General features: G+C 51.4%; 4 protein-coding genes across 4 annotated transcripts; 2 read left to right on the top strand and 2 right to left on the bottom strand.

The window, feature by feature from the left end:
- The first annotated feature begins 946 nt into the window (after positions 1–946).
- LOC119303249 (protein SRC2-like) lies at positions 947–2381 on the top strand. The gene has a single exon (XM_037580364.1). It carries the CDS (start codon positions 1150–1152, stop codon positions 1927–1929), a length of 780 nt encoding a protein of 259 aa, XP_037436261.1. The 5' UTR covers positions 947–1149; the 3' UTR covers positions 1930–2381.
- Positions 2382–5471: 3090 nt separating this feature from the next.
- On the bottom strand, positions 5472–7253 carry LOC119325861 (UDP-glycosyltransferase 91C1-like). Its single transcript, XM_037599581.1, has one exon. The coding sequence runs from the start codon at positions 7183–7185 to the stop codon at positions 5728–5730; it is 1458 nt and encodes a 485-aa protein (XP_037455478.1). The 5' UTR covers positions 7186–7253; the 3' UTR covers positions 5472–5727.
- A 4489-nt stretch (positions 7254–11742) lies between these two features.
- On the bottom strand, positions 11743–13206 carry LOC119303241 (xaa-Pro dipeptidase-like). Its single transcript, XM_037580352.1, has one exon. The coding sequence runs from the start codon at positions 13204–13206 to the stop codon at positions 11743–11745; it is 1464 nt and encodes a 487-aa protein (XP_037436249.1).
- Positions 13207–13401: 195 nt separating this feature from the next.
- Positions 13402–18650, top strand: LOC119350264. Its single transcript, XM_037618181.1, has 2 exons — positions 13402–16464; positions 18220–18650. The coding sequence occupies exons 1-2, from the start codon at positions 13402–13404 to the stop codon at positions 18436–18438; spliced, it is 3282 nt and encodes a 1093-aa protein (XP_037474078.1). The 3' UTR covers positions 18439–18650.
- Positions 18651–22774: the final 4124 nt, after the last annotated feature.

Genomic DNA, 22774 nt, shown 5'->3' with positions numbered 1-22774 from the left:
CAAGCCCGACCGCTGATGCCGCCGAGACTGCCCGCAGCACAGAAGCCACGCCGCCAAGCACAGAGGCCCCGTCAAGCACGCGCATGCCGACTCCACCGATGCCGGAGGCCGACCTCGACGCCTGATGCGCGCTTCCTCCCTTTTCTGCTTTTTGTATGCCGAACTATTCATCCGACCGCCGATCTACTGGATGCTTGATCGCCGGATTGTGGCATTTATTTTTGGCGCGGGAACACTATGTTTGAATTTTCCGTGGCTGGGGGGCGGCGGCTGGGGGCGTGACTAGGAGCTAGGCCGACCCCAGGGGCCGAACTAGCGCCGGCTCGCCCCAGGCCGCAGTTTTTCGGCGCCCTGAGGGGCCGAACGGCTGGAGATGCTCTTGGTGGGTTTGCAGACATGCAACTCATGGTGATAGTTTTCCTCCCATCACAACCTGGCGAGCTATGAAACATGGTTTTAGTTGGCAGCATTCACTCGGTTTTAGTTGGCAGAATCAAACTCCTTGAAAGTTGTTAATGCATGGACATGAACAAACTATTGGTGGACAGAAGCTGCTGCAATATATGCGGATTGTATGGATCTACTTGTGGAGATTGGAAACATTTAAACATTGTTTATGTGAAGCAAAAATCGTACCACTCATGAGATTGCTAGATGTTGTTTTGAGAGTAAGCTTTCTTGTAATTGGATGGATGGGCATCCTGATTTTATTTTTAATTTTAACTCTCTAAGTGTTAATTTGAGATCAATAAGGTAGCCATGATGGCGTTCCATAAAAAAACTTGGACCAAAAACACCTATGTTGTTAAGGTACCGACATGAACGGGTCACCACACAATTAGCAAAAGCTTAAATTAACATAACCCATGCTATTATTAGGTCTTCCAGCAAAAAGACCCTAAAACTTTTGATCAAAATTACCCACTAAACTAACCACCAGGCCAAACATTGCAACCCTACGACCCGAACCGTCACTAGCCATCTCCCTTGGATCATTCGTAGCCTCCAAGATCTACTTACCGTTGAGAATCATTCTTAGCTTGCTCCTCCATACGTCCATCGTCTTCCACAAATCATCGTCTCCCGATCACACAACCGAAATATCGACAGAGTGATCACAACGGGCTCCTGCGAGCGCGCGGCGCGATCATGGCGTACCGGGTGCTGGAGGTGACGCTGATCTCGGCCAAGGACCTGAAGAAGGTGACGGTGTTCTCCAAGATGCGCGTGTACGCGGTGGTGTCCATCTCCGGCGGCGACCCGAGGACGCCGACGCACAGGACGCACTCGGACCGGCACGGCGGCCGGAACCCCATGTGGCACGCGCCGCTGCGGTTCCCCATCCCGGCCGCCGCCGACCCGCGGGGGCTGGCGCTGCACGTGCTCCTCCGCGCCGAGCGCTCCTTCGGCGACCGCGACGTCGGCGAGGTGGTGGTGCCGGTGCAGGACCTCGTCGCCGTCGCGCCACCCGCCGGCGAGCACCGGCACCTCAGCTACCAGGTGCGCAGCCCCATGAGCGGGCGGAAGCGCGGCGTGCTCCACATCTCCTACAGCCTCTCCGACGCGCCTGCGCCGACGGCGGCGGCGCCGGGCGACGCGCAGTACATGCAGACGAACGCGGCGGCCAAGGCCGGCGCCGACGCGGTGACCGCGTACCCGCCGTACCACCACCAGCAGCACGCCGTGCCTCCGTACGGCTACAACCCCCCGTACGGGTACGCGGGGGCGTCGTACGGCTACGGCCCCGCTCCCTACGGGTACGGCGCGTCGTCCGCCGCGGCGGCCAGGCAAGACGGAGGCGTCGGGATGGGCTCCGGGTTCGGGATGGGGCTCCTCGGCGCGGCGGTCGGCGGGATGATGATGGGCCTCGGCGAGGGCGTGGGCGAGATCATCGCCGACTCGGAGATGAGCCTGGACGGCTGCTTCTGATCCGCGTCCGACGCGTCTTGCATGCATGCATGCATGCATACACGCACGGCTCACTTAGAACACGTAGTACGTTGGCCAATCACAGTGCTGATCGATCACTTCGAAGCATCAGAGGCCAACTCGTGTGCGCGCGCGCGTATGGAGGTGCGTTGCGATTTTCTTTTGCTCCTCAGAGAAACTGCTTGTGAGTTGTGGCTACGTGAAAATGATCCACGCCTTGGACGCAGTCGCCACTCTCCTTCTAGGGGTTTTGCAACAAATAAACTAGTTCATTGCCATCGGCCCATCCCGGCGATCTCGTTCGAGGTACATAGCCAGAGTTTTGCAGTGATGCTGCGAGTGATATCGTTTACAAAAATGTTGGGCGAACTGATGAAGTCGAGCTTTATCAGGACTCTTTAGTTGTATCAGAGATTTTTATTTTATCTTTTGCGGGGAATTGTATAAGAGATCTTACAATGTGTATATTTAAGCTTTTTTTATCTATAAATTAAGTGAAATTAATCTATATCTATATCTATATCTATACCTCTATACTTACTAAGTGTGTTTCGCCAATTTTTTCATCCGTTTACGGTCGAAAAGAAAAAATTTCTATCTGAGATGGTATTAAATTTTTATGGGTTCGTGTGCTAGAAAAAAGGTTTTTCCAGAATTTAGTACGAGGGCCGCGCTCTGGCCCAGCAAAGCCAGCCCGTTTTTATTTTTGCCCGCGTACCTGCTAAAATTCTATTTTCCTCACAAGGTGACAAATAGTTGGAGCTTCGTAGAGGACAACCGATAATTGGCTGGCCCATTTTTCTTTGTTTCTGTGTTTTATTTCTAATTTTATTCTCCTTCCCCTATCTCTTTTTTAACTTCCAAGTTAATTTTTCTCAAAATTCTCAAAAAATGTTCTGAATTTTTTAAAAATAAAACTATAGAAAATGTTCAGATTTGCAAAATTGTGTTCGTATTTTGAAAAATATTCAAAAGTTGAAAAAAGTTTCCCATTTTTTAAGAAACTTTATTTTTTCTAAATTGTTCGAGATTTCTAAAAAGAAAATGGCTATTTAAAAAATTCTCCATATTCAAAAATATTATTTTTACTGAAATTTTCATAATTCAAAATAACGTTAAAAGATACACATTTTTTTTAAATATGAATTTTCAACACATGTTCCTGTTCTAAAAAAATGTTCACAAATTCAAATAATGTTCATGTTTTTATAAAAAAAATTGTGTTTTCAAATAATCTTTGTGAATTCTAAAAGATGTTCTTGTTTTAAATTGTGTTCACGTTTTTCTGAAAGTGTACATAATTTTCAAAACAAATGTTCAGGATTTAGAAAATAGTTTATGTTTCCTACAATATTCAGAAACTTCATACCTTATTAAAATCTCCTCGATTGAAAGGATAAGTAGATTGAATAATTCATGGGCCTTCTCTAGCGTACGATGACATCACAAAACTCTTAAATGTCCTCGATCAATGAATGGAAAAATAGCAGATTGGTTACTTCACACCTGGCGAAACCGAGAAGCTAAATGTTTCTTTTTCACGTGCGCGCAGGGTTTTGCTTACACATATAATTCTCACTAACTTTAAATGCATACTAATTTTTCTCCCGTTACAAGGCACAGGATAATACAAAGTGCATTCTGTTCTGCGGCTTCTTCTTTTTATTGACACGAAAATTAAGTGACGAGAGAAGCTTCAATGATATCAAACATTGTGGTCCTGAGCTCCTGCGTGAAAGTTTAGGTCTGACTCGAGTTGGTTATACCTTGCAAAGTTGATACTTTTATGGCATTACCTTGTTCAAGGTGTTGCTCGATGATGCCTTGGGTGGTTGGATTCGATGATGCTTCCTCCTTGAAGGTGTTGCTGTGGAAAAACCTTGTCGTCCATGTAGTGTTATGGGATGGTTTGTGCAGATCTGATATCGGGTAGATTGTCGATCGTGGATCTGATCGTTTTTTTTCTTTCTTTTTTTTCTCGCCTACGCATAGCTTTGGTTTTATAGGACTTCGGTATTTGTTGGCTTGTAATTTATGTATGTATTGATGTTGGTTATGTGCATTGATGCATCTAAGGTCATCTCCAACGCCGACCCCAAATTGGACAATGGACACCACATTTGTCCGCGGACATGGATGCGGGAGTCGGCCATACAAAGCTAATCGCATATGTCCGGTTACAGTTTGGAAGAATTGTAATGTAAATGAATAAATTTGATGCATATTTCAACATACCGGGTGATATCCATTGATACTTTGAATAATTTTTACATAAAACAGGATTCTTTGCATCTAAATAGAAGCAAATTCATTACATTTAGGTATATTTCAACCAGACCGGACTCTAAACCTAGCTTGGCCGTCGGCTCCCGTTCCCCATCTCCGGTTGGCCATGAGCCCCAAAAAATGAAGCTCCGCCTCTTCTGCAACCATGAGCGCCAGGAACTGAAGCTATCCGCCTTCACGTCACTGTCAAGCGACTAATCGGTCGACGATGTTGAACCCACCAAGCTTGACTTCAATCGGAGGGGATTATCGGTGGCCTTCATAGGATACGAGCGTCGGCGACCGCCCATGCGCTACTCTTGCTTGCTGCTGGCAGTGCTCACGGACGTGCCAGCTTTGTGATCGTGGTGATGAGGCACAACCGAGCTGGCGACCTCGTCTTCGTCCTCACTCTTGCCGAACACCTCACTCGTCGCCTCGCCGAACTCCACGTACGCGGGCTTCTAACTCCGCGTGACGTTGGCGGTACAGCCAATGGTTGCGGAGGATCTTGTTGGCGGAGCGTTGGACTCAAGCAGCGCCTCCTACTCGGGCACGTTCACGTCCAGCGCGGATGGTCGTGCTAGCATTGAGTAGCTCCTCCGTGAGCCAGTCCTCGCCGAGGAGGCGGAGGTTGTAGGCCTGGTCGGCCTGTGTCTCCCGAAATGCTGCCTCCGCTCCTCCAGCACCATATCCATGTAGTGAACATGGGCATCGCCCATGGTGATGCCGGCATTGACCGGTGAGAGAGGTGGCGCTGGCTCGTCCTCGGTCGCGTCCTCCATTGAGACGTCCGCAGCGTCGGCCTTCGTCTGCTTGTCGGCTTGCCAGCCGGCTGCAATGGCGGTGATTTTCTGTTTCTGCTCGGACGAGAGCTTGTCCTAGATGGCTTTGGAGCTTGAGAAGGCCATGGTGGGCGTGGTGTAGAGAGGAGGAAGGGAGTGAAGGATGATAGATGCGGTTATGTCGGGCCTGCGGTTTACATAGTGGGAGAATGGGGAGGGCGGCACCTCGAGTAGCCCACCGTTTCAATGCCGGAGCGCTGTGAGAGGTCGCGTTGCTCTGAACCAACATGACTGCAACACTGGTGCTCTGCAGTGGCGATGTCCTTTTCGAGCAGGAACGTCCACGGGCGCTCGAAAGGGGCTTTGGTAAGCCGTGTTACGTGAGTGCCCCAGCAATATGGATGCCCGCAACCCGAGGAAAAAGTGCATTCGGGCCGCCGAACAGACTGATGCAGAACCGCTTTAGAGAACAAAACAAGTTTCTAAAGCCAAACAAGTTTGAAGGTCCGTGTTGAAGATGCCTGACTGCACTGATATGGACAACCTTTGGGAAGTCAAATTAAGGAAAAAAAGTGAAATCGGACCGCCGAATGGAATGATGCATAACCGCTTTAGACAGCGAAGCAAGTTTGAGGGGTGCCCTGACTGTACTGCTATGGACAGCCTTTGGGAAGTCAAATTAAGGCACAATTTCGGAGGCACCTGATCCTGGCGTACTCCCATCTTATTCGTGAAGGCTCTCTCAATCTCAGCTGGAGGAGCTGGGGGTGGTAGTAGTGAGATCGTCAGTTGGCAGATACGATCTGAGCTGTTGAACAAATTCGTCGATATATCTCTCGTGGCGTTCCTTGTCGGCTACGATCGCCTGCATCTTGAGGGCACTCGCCACAAATCCCCTCCTGGCTTCTCCGTCCAGCATGACGGTCCGGACGGCAGCCGCAACGCCATGGCGGTCGAACGACCCGTCATCGTCATCCCTGGCCACCTGCAACCCTACCTTCTTGGCGTCCATTTGACGGGCATTCGGGCCCTGGTCCCCGAAGATGGGCAGCATGACGAGAGGGTGCCCGAACAGAAGCCCTTCGATGAGCGAGTTCCGGCCGCAGTGCGTCAGGAACGCGCCCACGGCGGCGTGCGCCAGGATGCTGATCTGGGGCACCCATCCCATGGTCACCAGCCCTTGGCCGCGGGTGCGGTCCTGGAAACCGGGGGGAAGGGTGTGGTCGTTGTCGAGGACGGCGCCGGCGGGCTTGCGCAGAGCCCAGAGGAAGCGTGTCCCGGCGAGCTCCAGCCCCAGGGCCAGCTCGTGCACCTGTTCAACGCTCAGCGGCACCTCGCTCCCCAGCGCGATGTACACGACGGAGTCGGGCGGCTGCTCTTCTAGCCAGCGCAGGGTGGCGTGGTCCTCCGATGACCCGGCCGCGCGGCGCCTGCCTCCGTCGACCGACGGCGGCAGGAGGCCCAGGGGCACGACCGGCTTGCCGAGGAGTGTCTCCACCAGCGGGAAGGTCTCCGGCTCCCACTCCACGCAGCTCCGGATGGCCAAGACCGTGCACCTCTCTTTCGCCAAGAACCAGCGCTGGGCGATGGACATACCCGACGCGCAGTCGTCGGCGTAAGCCGGTGCCACGTCGTCCCGCTCGTAACGGGGCACGGCGAGGCGCACGGCCGCGGCGGCCTGTCCAAGCACAGAGGCAGCGGCGGCCTCCACGGGCTCCGATTCCAGCGGTTGCTGGCGGGGCGCGGCAGCGAGCATAGCGGCCGTCGGCAGAAGCACCGCGCATGGCACCTTGTGCTCGAGGGCGGCGGCGGCGGCCCAGTGGTGGAAGCAGTCGGCGATGATCCAGTGAGGCCTCCTGCCGGCGTCCGCGCACGCGGCGGCAAGGAAGTCCGCGAAGGGCGCGGCGAGGCCGTCGAAGGCCTTCCAGTGGAGCTCCCGCTTCTCGTCGGGGACGTCGTTGGTGGACTCGGCGCCTTCGGGGAGGCCGTCGACGCGCGGAAGCGGCAGCGCGACGAGGTCAACGTTGCACGGCGACGCGGGCGGCGGGAGCCGAGCGAGGTTGCGCGGCGTGGAGACGAAAGTCACGCGGTGGCCGCGCGACGCCAGGCGCTCCGCGAGCTCCAGGTACGGGAGCAGGTGGCCGAACGCGAGCCACGGGCAGATCACGATACGAAGAGGCACGGTAGTTGACAGCCCGGCGTCCATGGCCAAGGATGATCAGCGTGGTAGCAGTGCTTAGTGCTCTGTGCTCTGCTCACACCGCGATGGCAACGAACTTAATTTATCACCCGAGACCAGACCATATATGATGGTAGCATCTTGTAAAATACAGTACTCCTATATCACATGATGGTAACATCTTATAAAAATTTTTTAGGACGGCAACAACTTGTAGAAATAAAGATATTGTTTATTTTGCGGGTATGCCATAATGTAGATATGATGGTTACATCTTGTAAAAAATGCTCCATGTGGAGTATACGATGGTAACATGCCACTAACCCCTCTTGTCAGGAGCTTTAGATTAACAAACACTCCATGTACGAAAACCAAGTGTGAAGCTTAGTAAGAGCCTGCAGAGGGAGTGAAATCTATTGAATGTAAATTGATTTTCAAAAGAAAGATGGAGGTGAATGGTAATCCTACTATCTATACTAGTTGAATGCCCGTGCGTTGTCACGAGACTTAAAAAAATTGTATACATCGGTCATTCTTATAATTCAGAAGTGCATGTCAAACATGATGGATATGAATCGATATATCAACAACTACCAATTCTGCGAATCAACCTGTGGTTGAGTTGGTTAGGTGGACAGTGGTATCCCCAACCCACCAGGGTTCAAATCCTGGTGCTCGCATTATTCCTGGATTTATTTCAGGATTTTCGGCGATGTGCTTTCAGTGGGAGGAGACGTTCCCGTCGACGACGAGGCGCCTATGGTGGCTTCGTAAATCTCAAGATAATATGCCGGCTCAGTCTCTCGGAGGTGCTCATAGGGGTAGGATGTGTGTGTGTGCGTTCATAGGGATGAGTGTATGTGCGTGTATATGAGCGCTTGTGTCTGTACTGATGCTCAAAAAAAAAAACTACCAATTCTTTCTCCCGTTGCTTTCTCTATCATGACTCTTTTTTTAACGTGAAATAGTAAGAGAGACCCCTAATATATATTTTACAAATTAGAAGTGTCCTTAATTTTCTATGCCATCGTCTCTTTTCACTACCTTCCTTGCATCTAGAAAAGGCTCGTGTATGATCACTTTGTTGAAGCAGGGTGAGTGTTGCTTCTGATATGCATGAACAGGTATGTCCACAAGTGACAGGCCCAGGTGCTTCTCCTGGTTGAGCTTCTATGGAAAAAGAGTGAGCGTAACACTGGATGAATACGTGCACACATAATATATTCTAAGCTCTCCACCATCATACTTGTATCCTTTCTTTAATAAAAAAATAGTAAGGATACACAAATATAATAAGAGCACGTTGTTGGTCTACTGAATAGTAAATATGGTGTTCGAGATTGACCTAAATTCACAACGCGCATCATTTCTTCAGGGAGAAGGCAAGGGTACACATCTTGCTCCGTTATTCAAATATTCACAACTAAATGTTTTTTATGGACATCTTAATTAAAAATAGATTTCCTATCTTGCTATGCATGATCGATTTCCAAACGTGTAGAGAGAGGAACTGAACATGATTGAAGCCGCAATACACATGATGACCCCAAAACTGGAGCATACTACTCAGAAAAAGAGGCATATAGGAGTTTATCAACATCATGATGACCACAAAAATAGACATATGTTTCTCAACTCTTCATGGAATTCTGTAATGTGTGGATCACTTCAAAATCGTAAATAACATGAAATAATTTTCAAATTATGAAGATAAATAAACGTGACAATGTTCAATTCTCTTTTGTGTTGATCATTTTGTGTACGAGTATTCAGTTATGGGGTAAAAAATTCTAGTCATCCTGGAGTATGTTTTATCCTGGAGTATGTTGCAGCACGCGCCGGCGCCAGTGTCCGCGGCACGGCAGAGGCGCCAGAGCACAGAGACGACGAACCACGTGGCCATGTTGGACATGCGCAACATCTTCTTGACCAGCACCGCCACGACTAGCGCGTGCGCACACACGGACTTGAGGCCGGTGTTGGCACAGGACGCCGTTCAGCACAGCCAGTGCCTTGTCGCTAGTCCTCTTGTCAGCGTCCAGGACGAGCTCCACAACGACGAGCACTGCCCCTAGCTCGGCGAAGCGGGCGCCCGCGCGGTTGCTGCCGAAGACGAGATGTAGGCCATGACGAGCGCGGCCTTGGTGGCCTGCGGGGACATGGGTTTCCTGATGAGGCCGACGAGCGCGCTGCACACGCCGGGCGTCCTCGAGATGACGTCGACGGTGTGCCGGTCGGGGGATGAGGGGAGCTCACGGAGGATGATGGCGGCGCTGGCCCACGCGGCAAGGTCACCGTGGGAGAGCACCAAGACGAGGGTGTCTTGAGAGATGTCAGGGAGGCAATGTAGCACCGGGCCTCCTCGTCGAGCGGGAAGAACACGGTAAGAGCATCTCCAACAGGCGCCCAAAAAGAGCTCCGCGCGCTAAAAGTTTATTTTTTTTTGGCGCCGGACAGCTCCAAAAGAAGCTGTAGCGCTAAAAGTTTTTGCGCGCGCGCTGAAAAACGCTATCGCATGCAGCATATTTGGGGCGCCGGATTACGCGCGCTTCACAATTTGCACTATCTGCTTTTTGGGCGCGCGTTTTTGGACACCTGCTAAAGCAAAATTGGTCCCGACGCTTTAAAAGTGCTACAGTGGCGCGCTATAATGTCTATTGAGCGCGGAATTTTTGTGCGGCCGTTGGAGATGCTCTAAGGGCCACAAAGACCTTCCCAGTGCGCCCAATACTGCGGCGCTGGTGCCATACACGGGCTCACCAGTGAGGCTCTGGAAAGCCGAGGGGAGCAGCTGAGGAACCGGCGGTTGCGGTCGCTCTCCTACCCGATAGCCCTGGCCTTGGCAGCCACCTGCCAGCAGACCGCCGCATTCCCGCGCCTCGCGGCGGCGGACACGGCGGCGAGCGCCTCGACGGCGTCGGCCTCCCGCCAGCTTCCCCACAGGGGTCAACCTCCTAAGTCGTCGGAGGCGTGGTCCATGGAACCGACGCCTATTGCGGTGGCAGAGGCAAGCAGGTCGTACAAGTGCGGCGTGCATTGGCTGCGTGACGAAGACCGAGACGAGCATCGGACGATGATGCAGATGGGCAGTTGCACACGAGTGACGGGGCGGCGGCGGCGATTTTTCTCACGAGATCGAGAGAGAGGATGGATCAGGAGCGAGAGGTGGGGGAAACTGGGAGAGGATACGTGGGACGTGGGACGGTAGTGGGTCGTGGTTGGTTTTTTCTTTTAATTGCGCGAAGGAAGGCTCGCTTCCAGGGAACGTGGGCTGCTCCTATGATCTTTTTGCGCGCGGAGTCATACCGGTGGGGAGTCGAACCATCATGACGACTGCAGATTTTAATTTTTAGTGGAATCTTAGACTTTCATTTTTTTTGTTATTATTCACTGGCACCTCGGAATGCATAAGCGCACGGTACATCGAGTCTACTGTGTAAGACCCTGATGTTGTGAGTTTCTAGTGAAACACATCCCGGCCTTGTGTCAGATTAATCGAATCCAGACGGGATAAAAGATTATGCCATGACAAAAGTCGAGGGCCAATCAAATCCCGCCTGAACGAAATATTCGGCGGGGATGAACTAAGCACTTGCACAATAGTATTACTCTTATTGCGAGCAATGGCATATAAGGCTGGGTATTGCTCTCAGAGACTGGCATTGCCTAGCCATATGTCTTCCCAGAAACGAACCTCTGACTCATCCATTATCCGAAAGACCCAAAGCGAAAAAGATGTTTCTTTGCCACCATTAGGCCAGCCCAAAAGTGTGAGTCACCAGGTTTCCAATAAGCCTGAGACACCGTCTTTTGACCTAGATACTTGTTGCGCAATATGGTTTGCCAAACACCATCCTCAGTAAGAAGTTTGAACAACCATTTACTAAGTAGGGCCTCATTCTTGACCTGTAAGTCATGAATTCCAAGGCCACCTTGGTCTTTCGGCCTACAAACCACGCTCCATTTGGCCAACCTATATTTTTTATTCTCACCGTCTCCCTGCCAAAAGAATCTGGATCTAAAATAGTCCAGTCTTTGGAAGACCCCTTTTGAGAGTTGGAAGAAAGAAATCATATAGAGAACCATATTGGTGAGGACATAGTTAATTAAAACCAACCGTCCTCCAACTGAGAGCAACTTGCCTTTCCAACTGCCCAGTCGTTTCTCTGGACGCTCCTCAACATGCTTCCACCCCGCAATGATGAGACGCCGATAGTGAACTGGTATTCCCAGATATATGGCAGATGAACAACTTTTCTACCTGAAAACTTTGAAGAGGACACATACATGATAGAGCCAGAAGAGGATGTATATGATAGCTTGGAATTGTTTCTTGTATTGCTCGAGCCTCGTGAGCATATATAACATATAGAAATACATAATATTCTTTTAGTACAAGACAAGCTAGAACAAATCTTAGTCTATCTTATATTATAATAAAAACTCAAAACCTATAAACAGCTTGTGAGAGGTTCTTTGTTTATCAAAGTACCCTATATTTATTCTGCAAAAATAGTACCCTATGTTTCATAAAATTATTACCGTTATCTTTTTTTTTCTCAAGGGCATCGCGAATTGAAGTGCTTAGGCTTTGGGAAGGCCATTCTCTATTGTTGTCGCACTGGAACAGGAATCACGTGAATGCCATGGCGCGCCAGCCATTACCGCTTCGATTTCGCAGATCTCTCGGGGGCAGTTCGTGAGGTTCTTGCATCCTTGCGCCGTCACATACACATTACTATTGAAGAACTCTGAGCAAATTGGGTCATCCCTGGCACGCCTCAGCAAAGCGTCAATGAAATAACATCCCGGCTCGACCGTGATAACCATGCCTTGTTTAAGTTCTCTTGTGGTCCGCAAGGATCTCAATCCCGGCTCATCCGGCCTCTCTAAACCCTCAGGGTAGCCTCCGGGATCATGGGCGTCGATCCCAAGCAGGTGCCCGAGGCCATGAGGCATGAAGACAGCACCCAACCTTCTCTCCATCATGTCACCAATGTCACCATGGATGACATCTTCTTCCTTTAGAGACTCGAGTATCCTCCGCTCTGCCAGCTTGTGCATGTCGATCCATTTCACTCCAGGCCGCATATGCGATATCACATCATCATGAGCCTTGAGGACGGCATTGTACACAACTGCCTGGCTTCTTGTGAATTTTCCGTTTGTAGGGTATGAGCATGTGATGTCGGAGCCGTAGAAGTTGTATTCGGCTCCCATGTCCATCAGAGCCATGTCGCCGTCGTTCACCGTCCCGTCATTCTGTCCATAATGGAGAATGGAAGTGTTCTGTCCAGTGGCGCATATGCATGTGTAGGCGCAATGTCGGCAGCCTTCGTACATGGATGCATGGCAGCAGAAGATGCTCTCCAACTGATTTTCCGTCATGCCTGGCTTGATCCGCCTCATGACCTTGATGTGTGCTTCTGAGCTGACATCGTTAGCATGCTGAATGAGCGCAAGCTCCATGTCAGATTTTGTGACACGGCATTCAGTCAAGATGGGATGGAGCGTGCTTAAATCGGTGTCGAACTTGTATATCCCCTCGAAACTGGCAGGCCTTGAGTAGTTCCCGCTGTCGGTGTTCATTCCGTACAAGAGGAAGAGAAGCGGCTCTCCATGGCCATGCTCGCTGAACTGACGTCGGAGAACGTGTGAAAGCTCGTCAACATAGAAGACAGAATCGACCTCGTACATGTCCTTGAAGTAAGGCAATTTTTCTTCACCCACCCAAATAGCGTTGTCAGGTTGCTGCCTTGGAGCGAACAAGATGGACTGTCCGGAAGCAATGTCGACCGCGCCGTAGAACCCCGGCTCTCGCACCCCGAACAGATACGCGAAGTAGCTCTCCTGCCTGAAGAGCGGGACGTGGTCGGTGCAGTAACGGGTCTGCTCCTCGCCGCCCTGGAGAAGGACGATGCCGCCGCGGAGAGGGCGGCCGGCGGCGGAGAGGTGGTTGCGGAGCGCGGCCACGAGGCGCTCGCGGTTGCCGGCGTGCACCTCCGCAATGGACACCCCGGGTGGAGCAAGGGAGAAGGACTCGCTCATCTTGCACGCCAGGGCCACGTCCAAGTGGTGGTGTGTCGGCGACCGAGATGGAATCCACGCGCGTGTGCAATTTTCGATCGATGGGTGGGTTGGGTGGAACAAGCCGCGGCGCCCGGCCCGAATATATAGATGAGGATTGAGGAGGAGGGTCCGTCGACGAGATCAATCATGGTCGAAAGGAAAACGGGCTCGGAGATGAATCCGCAAGCGCCTGGGCCTCGTCTCCCTACTCCGTCTCGGTTGCATGACACAGGAGCTGAGCACGCGTCGACACGTTGGTGCACACGCGTCGCGGTCGCCTTTCCACGCGCAGCGGCCTCAGCCCAAAGCCCCGCCCATCGTCACTCACCAGCAGCCACCGCCCGGGCCACCTCACCGCCCATCCAAACCCCGCCGCCTCCCACAGCACTGCTCCGAGTCCGACTTCAGCCTCATCCCGTGAGCATGGTCCTCGACGAGGTCGAATCCGCCGGCACCCACAGCCAGGACTACCTCCCCCACTCTGGCAGCCCCGGCCGGTCTACAGCAGCTGGCGGCGGCGGCCGCCGCGGCGCTAACGACAGCTGGGCCCGCGAGCTGCTCCGGCGCGGATGGGACCTGACACGGACGGCCGCCATGGCCGGCGCCGCGGCGACGGCCGCGCCGGTCGTGGCCCCGCCGCTGATCGTCCTTTCCGCCGCCGGCGTCGCCCTGTCCGTCCCCTTCGCCGCCTACCTCGCCAGCCTCGCCGCCGCTAACCACCTCACGGGCGCGCTCCTCCGTTCCTGTCAACCGCCGCCGCAGCCATGCCCCCAAGAATACGACAACCTGGAGCAAGAATTCCTCGACGCGTCGGAAGAGTACGGCCAAGAGGCTCCCGCGTTCGGCCATCTGGATACCGAAACAGAGCAGGACATCGTCAAAGAGGAGGACGGGAGCGACACTTCGCTGCCCCTGTCACGGGATCCCGACGTGCTTGCCGACGACGAGGTTGAAGGTGAATTTTCTGCACCATCAAAGCCACTGTTTCAGGAAGATGATACTCTGGTTCAGAAAAAAGGAGAAGATGAATTTTCTGTGCTGAATTCAGACCAACAGTCATTGCAATCAAACAATTTGAAGGAAAAAGAGGATGGCGTGTATTCTGAAAACAATGAAGAGGATGACAAAACTATGGAGGAAAACAAGTGTGCAGAGGAGACGATGTCGCAGGGCTTCTATTTTCCTGAATTGGGTGTGCCAGCGTCCGGTGGTGAGGACGACAATGTGGTCCGGGAAAAGGGAGAAGATGGGTTTTCTGTACAGAATTCAGGCCAGCAAGCATTTCAATTTCAGTCAAAGAATTTTGGTGAAATTGAAGAAGAGGATAGGCAAACTATGGAGGAAAATAAGCCTACCAAGGAGACAGTGTCACAAGAGGCTCCGGCGTTCGGCTATTTGGATACTGATGAAACAGAGCAGGCGATCATCAAAGAAGATAAGGAGAGCGACACTTCGCCGCTGCTGCCACGGGATACTGGTGTTTCCGAATCATCAGCGCCTGTGTTTGCGGACGACGAGGTGGAGGAGGAGGTGCAAGGTGAATTTTCTGCCCAAGAATCTGGCCATGATTCATACATTTCAAACCGTGGCAACGATACAGAGGAGCGCACACCATTGGAAGGAAGGGAGTCTACTCAAAAGGAGACACTACCGAGGGGCTTTGGTGTTTCTGCATCAGCAAAGCCACTGTTTCCAGAAGAGGATAATGTGGTTCAGGAAAAGGGAAACGACGAAGAAGCTGTACAAGTATCAGGCGAGCAATCATTTCAATCAAAGAATTGGAATGAAACAGAGGATGTCATGTATTCTAAAGAAAAAGGTGATGGCAAAACCATGGAGGAAAACAAGTCTATGAAGGAGACGGTGTCACAAGGCCTCTGTTTTCCAGAATCGCGTGTGCCAACATCAGGCGAAGACGATGACAATGTGGTCCACGAAAAGGGAGAAGGTAAAGTTGCTGCACAGGATTCAGGCCAACAATCATTCCAGCCAAAGAATTTGAATGAAAAAGTAGAAGAGGATGGCAAAACTACAGAGGAGAACAAGTCTACCAAGGAGACGCTGTTCTATGAATCGGCTGTGCCGGCGTCAGGTGATGAAGACAATGTGGTTCAGGAAAGGAGAGAAGGTGAATTTTCTATACATAATTCAGGCCAACTACCATTTCAAGCAAATATTTGCAATGAAAAAGAAGAGGATATCAGAACTACAGAGGAAAGCAAGTCTACCGAGGTGACGCATTCGGAAGGCTCCTATTTTCCCGAATCGAGTGTGCCAGCATCAGCTGATGAAGACAAAAAGGGAGAAGAGGAATTCTCCGTACACAATTTAGGCCAGCATTCGCTTTTATCAGGCATCGGAGATAAAAAAGAGCATGGCATAGCAATGGAGAAAAAGATGTCTACCGAGGACATGCCACCACGAGACACTGTTGGCTCTGAGTCACCAGCTCCAGTGTTCCATGGTGAAGACAATGTGGTTCAGAGCAAGGAAGGATTTGAAGTTGCAGTGGAGGGAGTGTTGGAAGAAGCTAATACTAATACCGATCTTGTTACGGCCGAAGTGGTTGATTCTCAAGTGGAAATTATTGTAATTGCCGCACCTGAGAGCGAGGTGCTGCCACCGAGTACTGATCTTGTAATGGCCGAAGTGGTTGATGTGCAAGTGGAGATTAGTGCAACTGCAGCACCAGATAGTGAGGTCCTGTCACCGAGTAACCTTGTGGCTCCTGAGTTGCATCCGGATATTGTTACAGGGGACGTTAATGATGTGTATGTTGGCATTGGTGCTGCTCTGGAACCTGAGAGTGAGGTGCTGCATGAGAGTAACCTTGCGGCTTGTGCTTCAACGGCAGATCTTGGTATTGGGGAAATTTCTGATGTGCAAGTCAACATTGTTGCTGCTGCGAAGCCTGAAGATGAGGTGCTGCCACTGGGTAACCTCACAGAATGTGAGTCACTGGTGGTTGTGGAAACTGCACATGTTGGTGACATTGTAGGAATTGCTGCAACGAGAGACGATGTAAGGGATTTCGGTGGTCTAGACAAACAAGGCACGGAATGCTGTTTTGTCCCAGTGGCGTCTATGCATGATACTGAAGATGTAATATCCAGTGGGAGCACACCGTATTTCTCCACCATTGGTGAAGAAATCGTTGACCTGTCCGATCAGTCAAGTGATGTGGGTTACACAGTGAGGAATGAAGCATTTAGGAGCAGAGTTGTTGCTGAGAGCGAGGTGAGTCAATGACACGTGTGTGATTCTTACTGTTAATCAGATTATCTGTAGGATTTTGCCAAGAGTGGACATAAAAAATTGTTATTATATAGAGCAACGACATAGGAAATCAGGGATATGGTAAATATTCCTTTGTTTCTTCAAAGTAACATTTATGTTGAAAGCCACTGCCATTCTGTAGGTTTTACAAATAATTGACATTGTAAACGTACCCTGCCTGATTATTTATTTCTGCAATTTGATAGCTCGGCATGAAATGATAGGAATATGATTTACTTATATTCAAATAGTTTTATGTTGCTTTACTAGTAAATGAAAACCGAATTGTTCGAGGTGAAGTGTGGCATTCCCAGTTGATAAAACCATAGATCCACGATCTGGCTGTATAGGGATACGGAAAATAAGTGTCTTCATACAGCATGATGATAACATCATTTCTTAAAGTGGAAATGGCACAAATACGTACAATTTGGGGCTGAGGTAACACAAAACCTCAACTCTATGGGATTTTAATTGAAACCCACAATTCTTAAGACTAATCAGTGACAGAAAAACAGTCAGGGGTCCCATGTTTAAGTGACTAGAGGGACGGCTCGGCTTGAGAGCTTGGCTTAAGCCGACCTGAGCTCAGCTAACCGAAAAACTGAAAATGTTCAAAATATGAAAAAAAAAATCTCAATTATCAAAATGGGGTCAAAGTTCCAAAACTTGTACAATCTTTCTAAAGATTCGGCCAAATTTGGCTCAGCATTTTAAAAAAATCTGAAAAACTCCAAAATTTGATACATCTTCAATTATTAATCTGGGAATTTTTCAGCCCATTTTCCCTTTCCATTTAAAGTTTGGACAGATTTTATGAGATTCCGCCTATGCCTTGCCCCTAATTACACAATTAGTATGTTTGAGAAGAGATTACACAAATACTCCCTCAGTTCCTAAATAAAGTCTTATGGGATTTTAACTCTAAAATATATTAAAATCTCTAAAAAGACTTACATTTAGATACGGAAGGAGTACAAAATATTTGGGGCTGAGGTAACACCAAAAACACAATATTTGGGGCTGAGCTAACACAAATCACAACTCTTATGGGATTTTGTCAGCGACCTTCCCTGCACTACTACCTGGACTGCACGGTGGGCTGCTCTTGGGCTTTGAGCCTGCACAAAAGCCATGGAAAGCAGCGACTACAAATATGGTGGAGATGGCAACGAGTGACTCGGCTTGGACGGAAGGCTTCGGCCTGGCTGGCGAACTCCCTCTCTGTAGCGTGTTCTTCCTCCTCTGTCTCCTTCCTTCCTCTGCTTCCTCCTCCTGTAATTCTAGATTTGTAGCCAAACCATGGTGATTGAGTGAAACTAGTAGCTGGATCCTAACAGATTTTAACTGGTACCCACAACTCTGGGACTAATCTGTATGTTTGAGAAGAGGTAGGGATTTTACTGTAGCCTTGCCCCTTCAGTTCTAGAGTTCAAATTGCATATTAATGGAAAATTAAAAAGACTAAAGCATTGTAATCATAGACGTTATAAGAATCACATCAAGTTGTGATGCCCAGAAAGGCTAAAGTGAACAAATGCAGTCGCTCCTGGATTTCATCTGGATGCCTATAACACAGTTTACCAGACTTTTTTCTTTTCGAAATGGACAGTTTACCACACTGAATGCACTGTTGTAATGTCTAGCATAGCAGGATTTATATTTGTGCACTTCTTCTTCCCCATGTCTAAGCATGATCTTCATTGTTTCGACCAGGCTCGCTACACCGAAGAACAGTTGAGGGAACAGCTCGACACGATAAGAACAATAACCGGGTACAGTGATGTGCCTTCTTCGACACTGGAGGGCGAACTGGCAGGACTTTACATATTCGTGGGGGTGGAGCCCCCCGCCGGCTCAGGCGATACCTCTGACCGCCTGATGGCGCTCAGTGCGGAACTACGGTTCTTGAAATCGATCATCGGAGTGGACTGAATATCTTAGATCTTCGAAGTGAGTTCTGTCTTCCTGTATCTGTATATGCATAGTTGCAGCCGGTTCCTGTCCTCCAGTGGGATTTTAGATACATTCCTGTGTAATACACTGATACTCCGGCATGATATCATTTGTCATATGAAAATAAGCATCTAGTGTGTGGAGAGAAATCGATGCTGCTGTAACTGGTGCTGTGAGCTTGTGATTACTTCTCTATTTGATTCGTTGTGCACCAACTTGTCGGTCAATGCTTCATCACCCCTCCGGGCAATTTGGTGTCGAGAACTACTTCCTCCGTTCCTGTCATGGTTTAAGAGCATCTCCAACAGGCGCGCGGCCGCGTCAGAAAAAACTGCTTTTTGTGCGCGTGGAGCCGAAACGGGCGTTCCAGCAGCCGCGCAATAATCGCCGTGTGATATGATGGGTTCAGCGTGCGGAGGAAAACGGTATCGCGCGCTGCTTATTTTGTGCCCCTGTTCCCATGCGCTGCTTATTTTGTGCCCCTGTTCCCGTGCGCGACTTCACTAACCGTCAAATCTGAGACCTCCTGTGCTGGCGCCGCCGCTCGCACCTTCCCCATTTGCTCTCGAAATTCATCTACAAATTGTCACGAACTCGCTCTCTTAGATCGGATCGGAGGGGAAAAGGGGATGAGATTTAGGCTTGGGAAACTAGCTTGCTTTCCAAGGGAGACGAGATACAGAGAGGGTGAGGATTCAGATTCAGGTTCAATTCACATGCCTCCACCGAAAGCCCCACACTGGCTTATAACCCACGCCACACGCACCCCGTGCCAACCCTTACAAGTGGGCCCGTGCCAACTGGCCACGGGGCCCCAACTCACTCGTCCACCGCATCCATCACCGATGATGCAGGTGTGACATTCCCCATCCCTTGAGAACTGGCGCCGTCTTCAGTAGCTTGGTGGTGATCGCTGTCGCTGGCTGCCGGTGCATCCCACACGGAAGCTTGCGGAAAGCGATGGCGAAGAGTGTCGTAATCTTCCCAAGTCGTGGCCGTGGCGTCGTTCTTCCAACGAATTCTGACCTGCACCAGAGCGTTGTTGCCGTGCTTGACCATGCGGCGTTCGACGATCTCCATTGGCTCATCAGCAGTTCCGGCGAGGTCCGGGGGCCGCGGCAGATCGGCGAAGACTGGAGTGTACTTGGGAGTGAAGGGCTTGAGCTGCGACACATGGAAGACTGGGTGGATCTTGCTGTCCATTGGAAGCTCCAACTTGTAAGCGAGGTTGCCTATCTTGGCTAGCACCGTGAACGGGCCAAAGTACTTGTATGCCAACTTGGCGCATGGTCTGTTGGCCACCGAAGACTGGGCATAGGGCTGGAGCTTCAAGAGCACGGAGTCACCCACTTCGAAGGAGCGCTCGGTGCGGTGTTGGTCGGCCTGCTTCTTGAAGCGGTGCTGCGCCCGAAGGATGTGCTCGCGCAGGCGTGCCGTGTGCACGCCCCAATCCCAGGGCTCGCCGTCGATGATCGGCGTCGTCTTGTCGTCCCAGAGCGCCAGCGCGCCCAAGTTCGGCTCCACTCCGTAAAGCGCCTTGAAGGGAGAACACTTGATGGAGGAATGAAAGGATGAATTGTACCAGAATTCGGCGGTTGGAAGCCAGCGGCGCCATTGGCGGGGCGCATCATGCACCGCGCACCGCAGGTACATCTCCATGGACTGATTGACCCTCTCGCTTTGCCCGTCCGTCTGGGGATGGTATGCCGTGGAATAGAGCAATTTAGTGCCCGCGCTGGCGAAGAGCTCGCGCCACAGTGCACTGGTGAAGACGCGGTCGCGGTCGGAGACGATGGAGTTTGGGATTCCGTGAAGCTTGACGACGTGATCCCAAAAGACCTTAGCCACTTGTGGTGCCTTGAAGGGATGCCGGAGTGGGATGAAATGCGCGAACTTGGTGAGCCGGTCCACCACCACCATGATTGAATCAAAGCCTTCCGATGCTGGCAGACCCTCCACAAAGTCCATTGTGAGGTCGCGCCATGGCGCGGTGGGCACGGGCAGAGGCGCCAGCTTGCCCGCAGGCTTGAACTGCTCGTGCTTGGCGTGCTGACAGACCGGGTATTGACGAACATAGTCTGCAACATCAGACTTCAACCCCTCCCAGACGAACAGTTTCTTAACGCGCTGATAAGTGGCCGTCGCGCCGGAGTGCCCACCGACCGCACTGTCATGTAATGCGCTGATAACTTTAGTGCGGAGAGCTGTGTTCTTGCCGATCCAGAGTCGTTCCTGCTTGCGTATCAGCCCCTTGTAGAGCTCAAACCCCTCGTCGTCCGGGCTGCGGATGGCCAGGCGCGCCAAGCGCTCTTGTGCGTCGGCGTCTGTGGCGTAGGAGTTGGCCACCTCCTGAACCCAAGCCGGCTGACAAATGGAGAGCGCGTCCAGGTTCAAAGCTGCCCCCACGCGAGACAGAGCATCGGCCGCGCCGTTGTCACAGCCGCGGCGATAACAGAACTTGAACTGAAGGCCGACCAATTTGGCCATTGCTTTGCGTTGAAGGTCGGTGGCGAGTTGCTGATCCTGCAGATTGCACAAGCTCTTGTGGTCGGTAATGATTGTGAACGGCCCCCGCTGAAGGTATGCGCGCCATTTATCCACAGCCATCATGACCGCTATGAACTCCTTCTCGTAGGCGGACAACTTTTGATTTCTCACGCCCAACGCCTTGCTGAGAAACGCCACTGGGTGGCCCTCCTGTGCCAGCACCGCGCCCACGCCCGTGTCGCACGCATCCGTCTCGATGGCGAACGGGCGAGCAAAATCAGGGAGTGTCAGCACGGGCGCGGTCACCATGGCGCGCTTGAGCAAGTCGAAAGCCACCTGCGCCTGCTCTGTCCAATCAAAACCTTTCTTGGTCAGGAGGTTAGTCAGCGGCTTGGCAATGATGCCATAATGCGCGACAAACTTGCGGTAGTAGCCCGTGAGGCCGAGGAAGCCACGGAGCTCGGTGGCCGAGGTTGGGGTAGGCCAAGCCAGCATGGCCTGTGTCTTCTCCGGATCCGTGGCCACGCCGTCCTTGGAAATTATGTGGCCGAGGTAGGAGATGCTGTCTTGTGCAAAGGAGCATTTGGACTCCTTTGCGTATAACTGATGAGCCCGCAGCAGGTCGAGGACGATGCGAAGATGCTCCAGGTGCTCCTCCAACGTCTCACTGAAGATTAAGATATCGTCAAGGAAAATGATTACAAATTTACGCACATACTTGGCGAAGATGGCGTTCATCAAGCACTGGAAGGTGGCCGGGGCATTCGTCAATCCGAACGGCATCACTTTGAAGTGGAAGTGACCATGATGGGTCTTGAACGCAGTCTTTTCCTCGTCTCCTGCACGCATGCGGATCTGATGATAGCCGGCGCGCAGGTCCAGCTTGGAGAAGAATGCCGCTCCGGCCAGCTCGTCGAGGAGCTCGTCCACGATCGGAAGCGGGAATTTGTTCTTGACCGTAGCATCATTGAGCCGTCTGTAGTCGACGCAGAAACGCCAGGTGCCGTCTTTTTTCTTGACCAAAAGCACCGGCGCGGCATAGGGGCTCATGCTGTGCTCGATGACGCCTGATTCGAGCATCTCTTGGACTTGGCGTTCGATCTCGTCTTTCTGCAATGGTGAGTAACGGTACGTCCTGGAATTTGCTGGTTGCGCGTTCTCCACCAGAGTGATAGCATGGTCGTAGCGGCGATGGGGTGGCAAGCCCTTGGGCTCAGCGATCACGTCGGTGAAGCTGTCCAGAACGCCTTGCATGCTCGGTGGCACCTTGGTTGGCTGTGACTCGTTGGCGCGAGGCAAGTCCAAAACAGCCATGTACCAAATGTCATTGCCGGCTTGCCATTTGCGCAGCTGATCAGGCTCAATCTCCTCCAACGCCTGCTGGTCTTTTGGTCGAACACCTTGTAGGGTGATCGTGGCGCCCTGGTGCACGAATGTCAGGGATTTCTCGAGCCAGTGGCAGCTCATCGGACTGAACTGCTCCAGCCAGTCCATGCCTAGCACTCCATCATACGCCCCGAGGTCCAGCTGCCGCATGTCAGTGTGAAACGTGTGGCCCTGGATCCACCATTGCAGACCGTTTACCATCCTATTGCAAACCATCCTCTCGCCGTTTGCGACGCGCACATCAACTGCCAGCACAGCGACTGTGGTAGCCTTTGTTGGGGAACGTAGCAGAAATTCAAAAAAATTCCTACGTGTCACCAAGATCTATCTATGGAGAAACCAGCTACGAGTAGAAGGAGAGTGCATCTACATACCCTTGTAGATCGCTAAGCGGAAGCGTTCAAGTGAACGGGGTTGATGGAGTCGTACTCGTCGTGATTCA

The sequence above is a fragment of the Triticum dicoccoides genome, chromosome 1B, assembly GCF_002162155.2.
Source record: "Triticum dicoccoides isolate Atlit2015 ecotype Zavitan chromosome 1B, WEW_v2.0, whole genome shotgun sequence".
NCBI lineage: Eukaryota > Viridiplantae > Streptophyta > Magnoliopsida > Poales > Poaceae > Triticum > Triticum dicoccoides.
This window is presented reverse-complemented; position numbering and strand designations above follow the sequence as displayed.

Coding starts and splice junctions, on each gene's coding strand:
- LOC119325861 (XM_037599581.1), bottom strand. CDS start 7,185: ATGGACGCCGGGCTGTCAACTACCGTGCCTCTTCGTATCGTGATCTGC.
- LOC119303249 (XM_037580364.1), top strand. CDS start 1,150: ATGGCGTACCGGGTGCTGGAGGTGACGCTGATCTCGGCCAAGGACCTG.
- LOC119303241 (XM_037580352.1), bottom strand. CDS start 13,206: ATGAGCGAGTCCTTCTCCCTTGCTCCACCCGGGGTGTCCATTGCGGAG.
- LOC119350264 (XM_037618181.1), top strand. CDS start 13,402: ATGAATCCGCAAGCGCCTGGGCCTCGTCTCCCTACTCCGTCTCGGTTG. Junction 16,465..18,219: donor GAGTTGTTGCTGAGAGCGAG/GTGAGTCAATGA, acceptor TGTTTCGACCAG/GCTCGCTACACCGAAGAACA.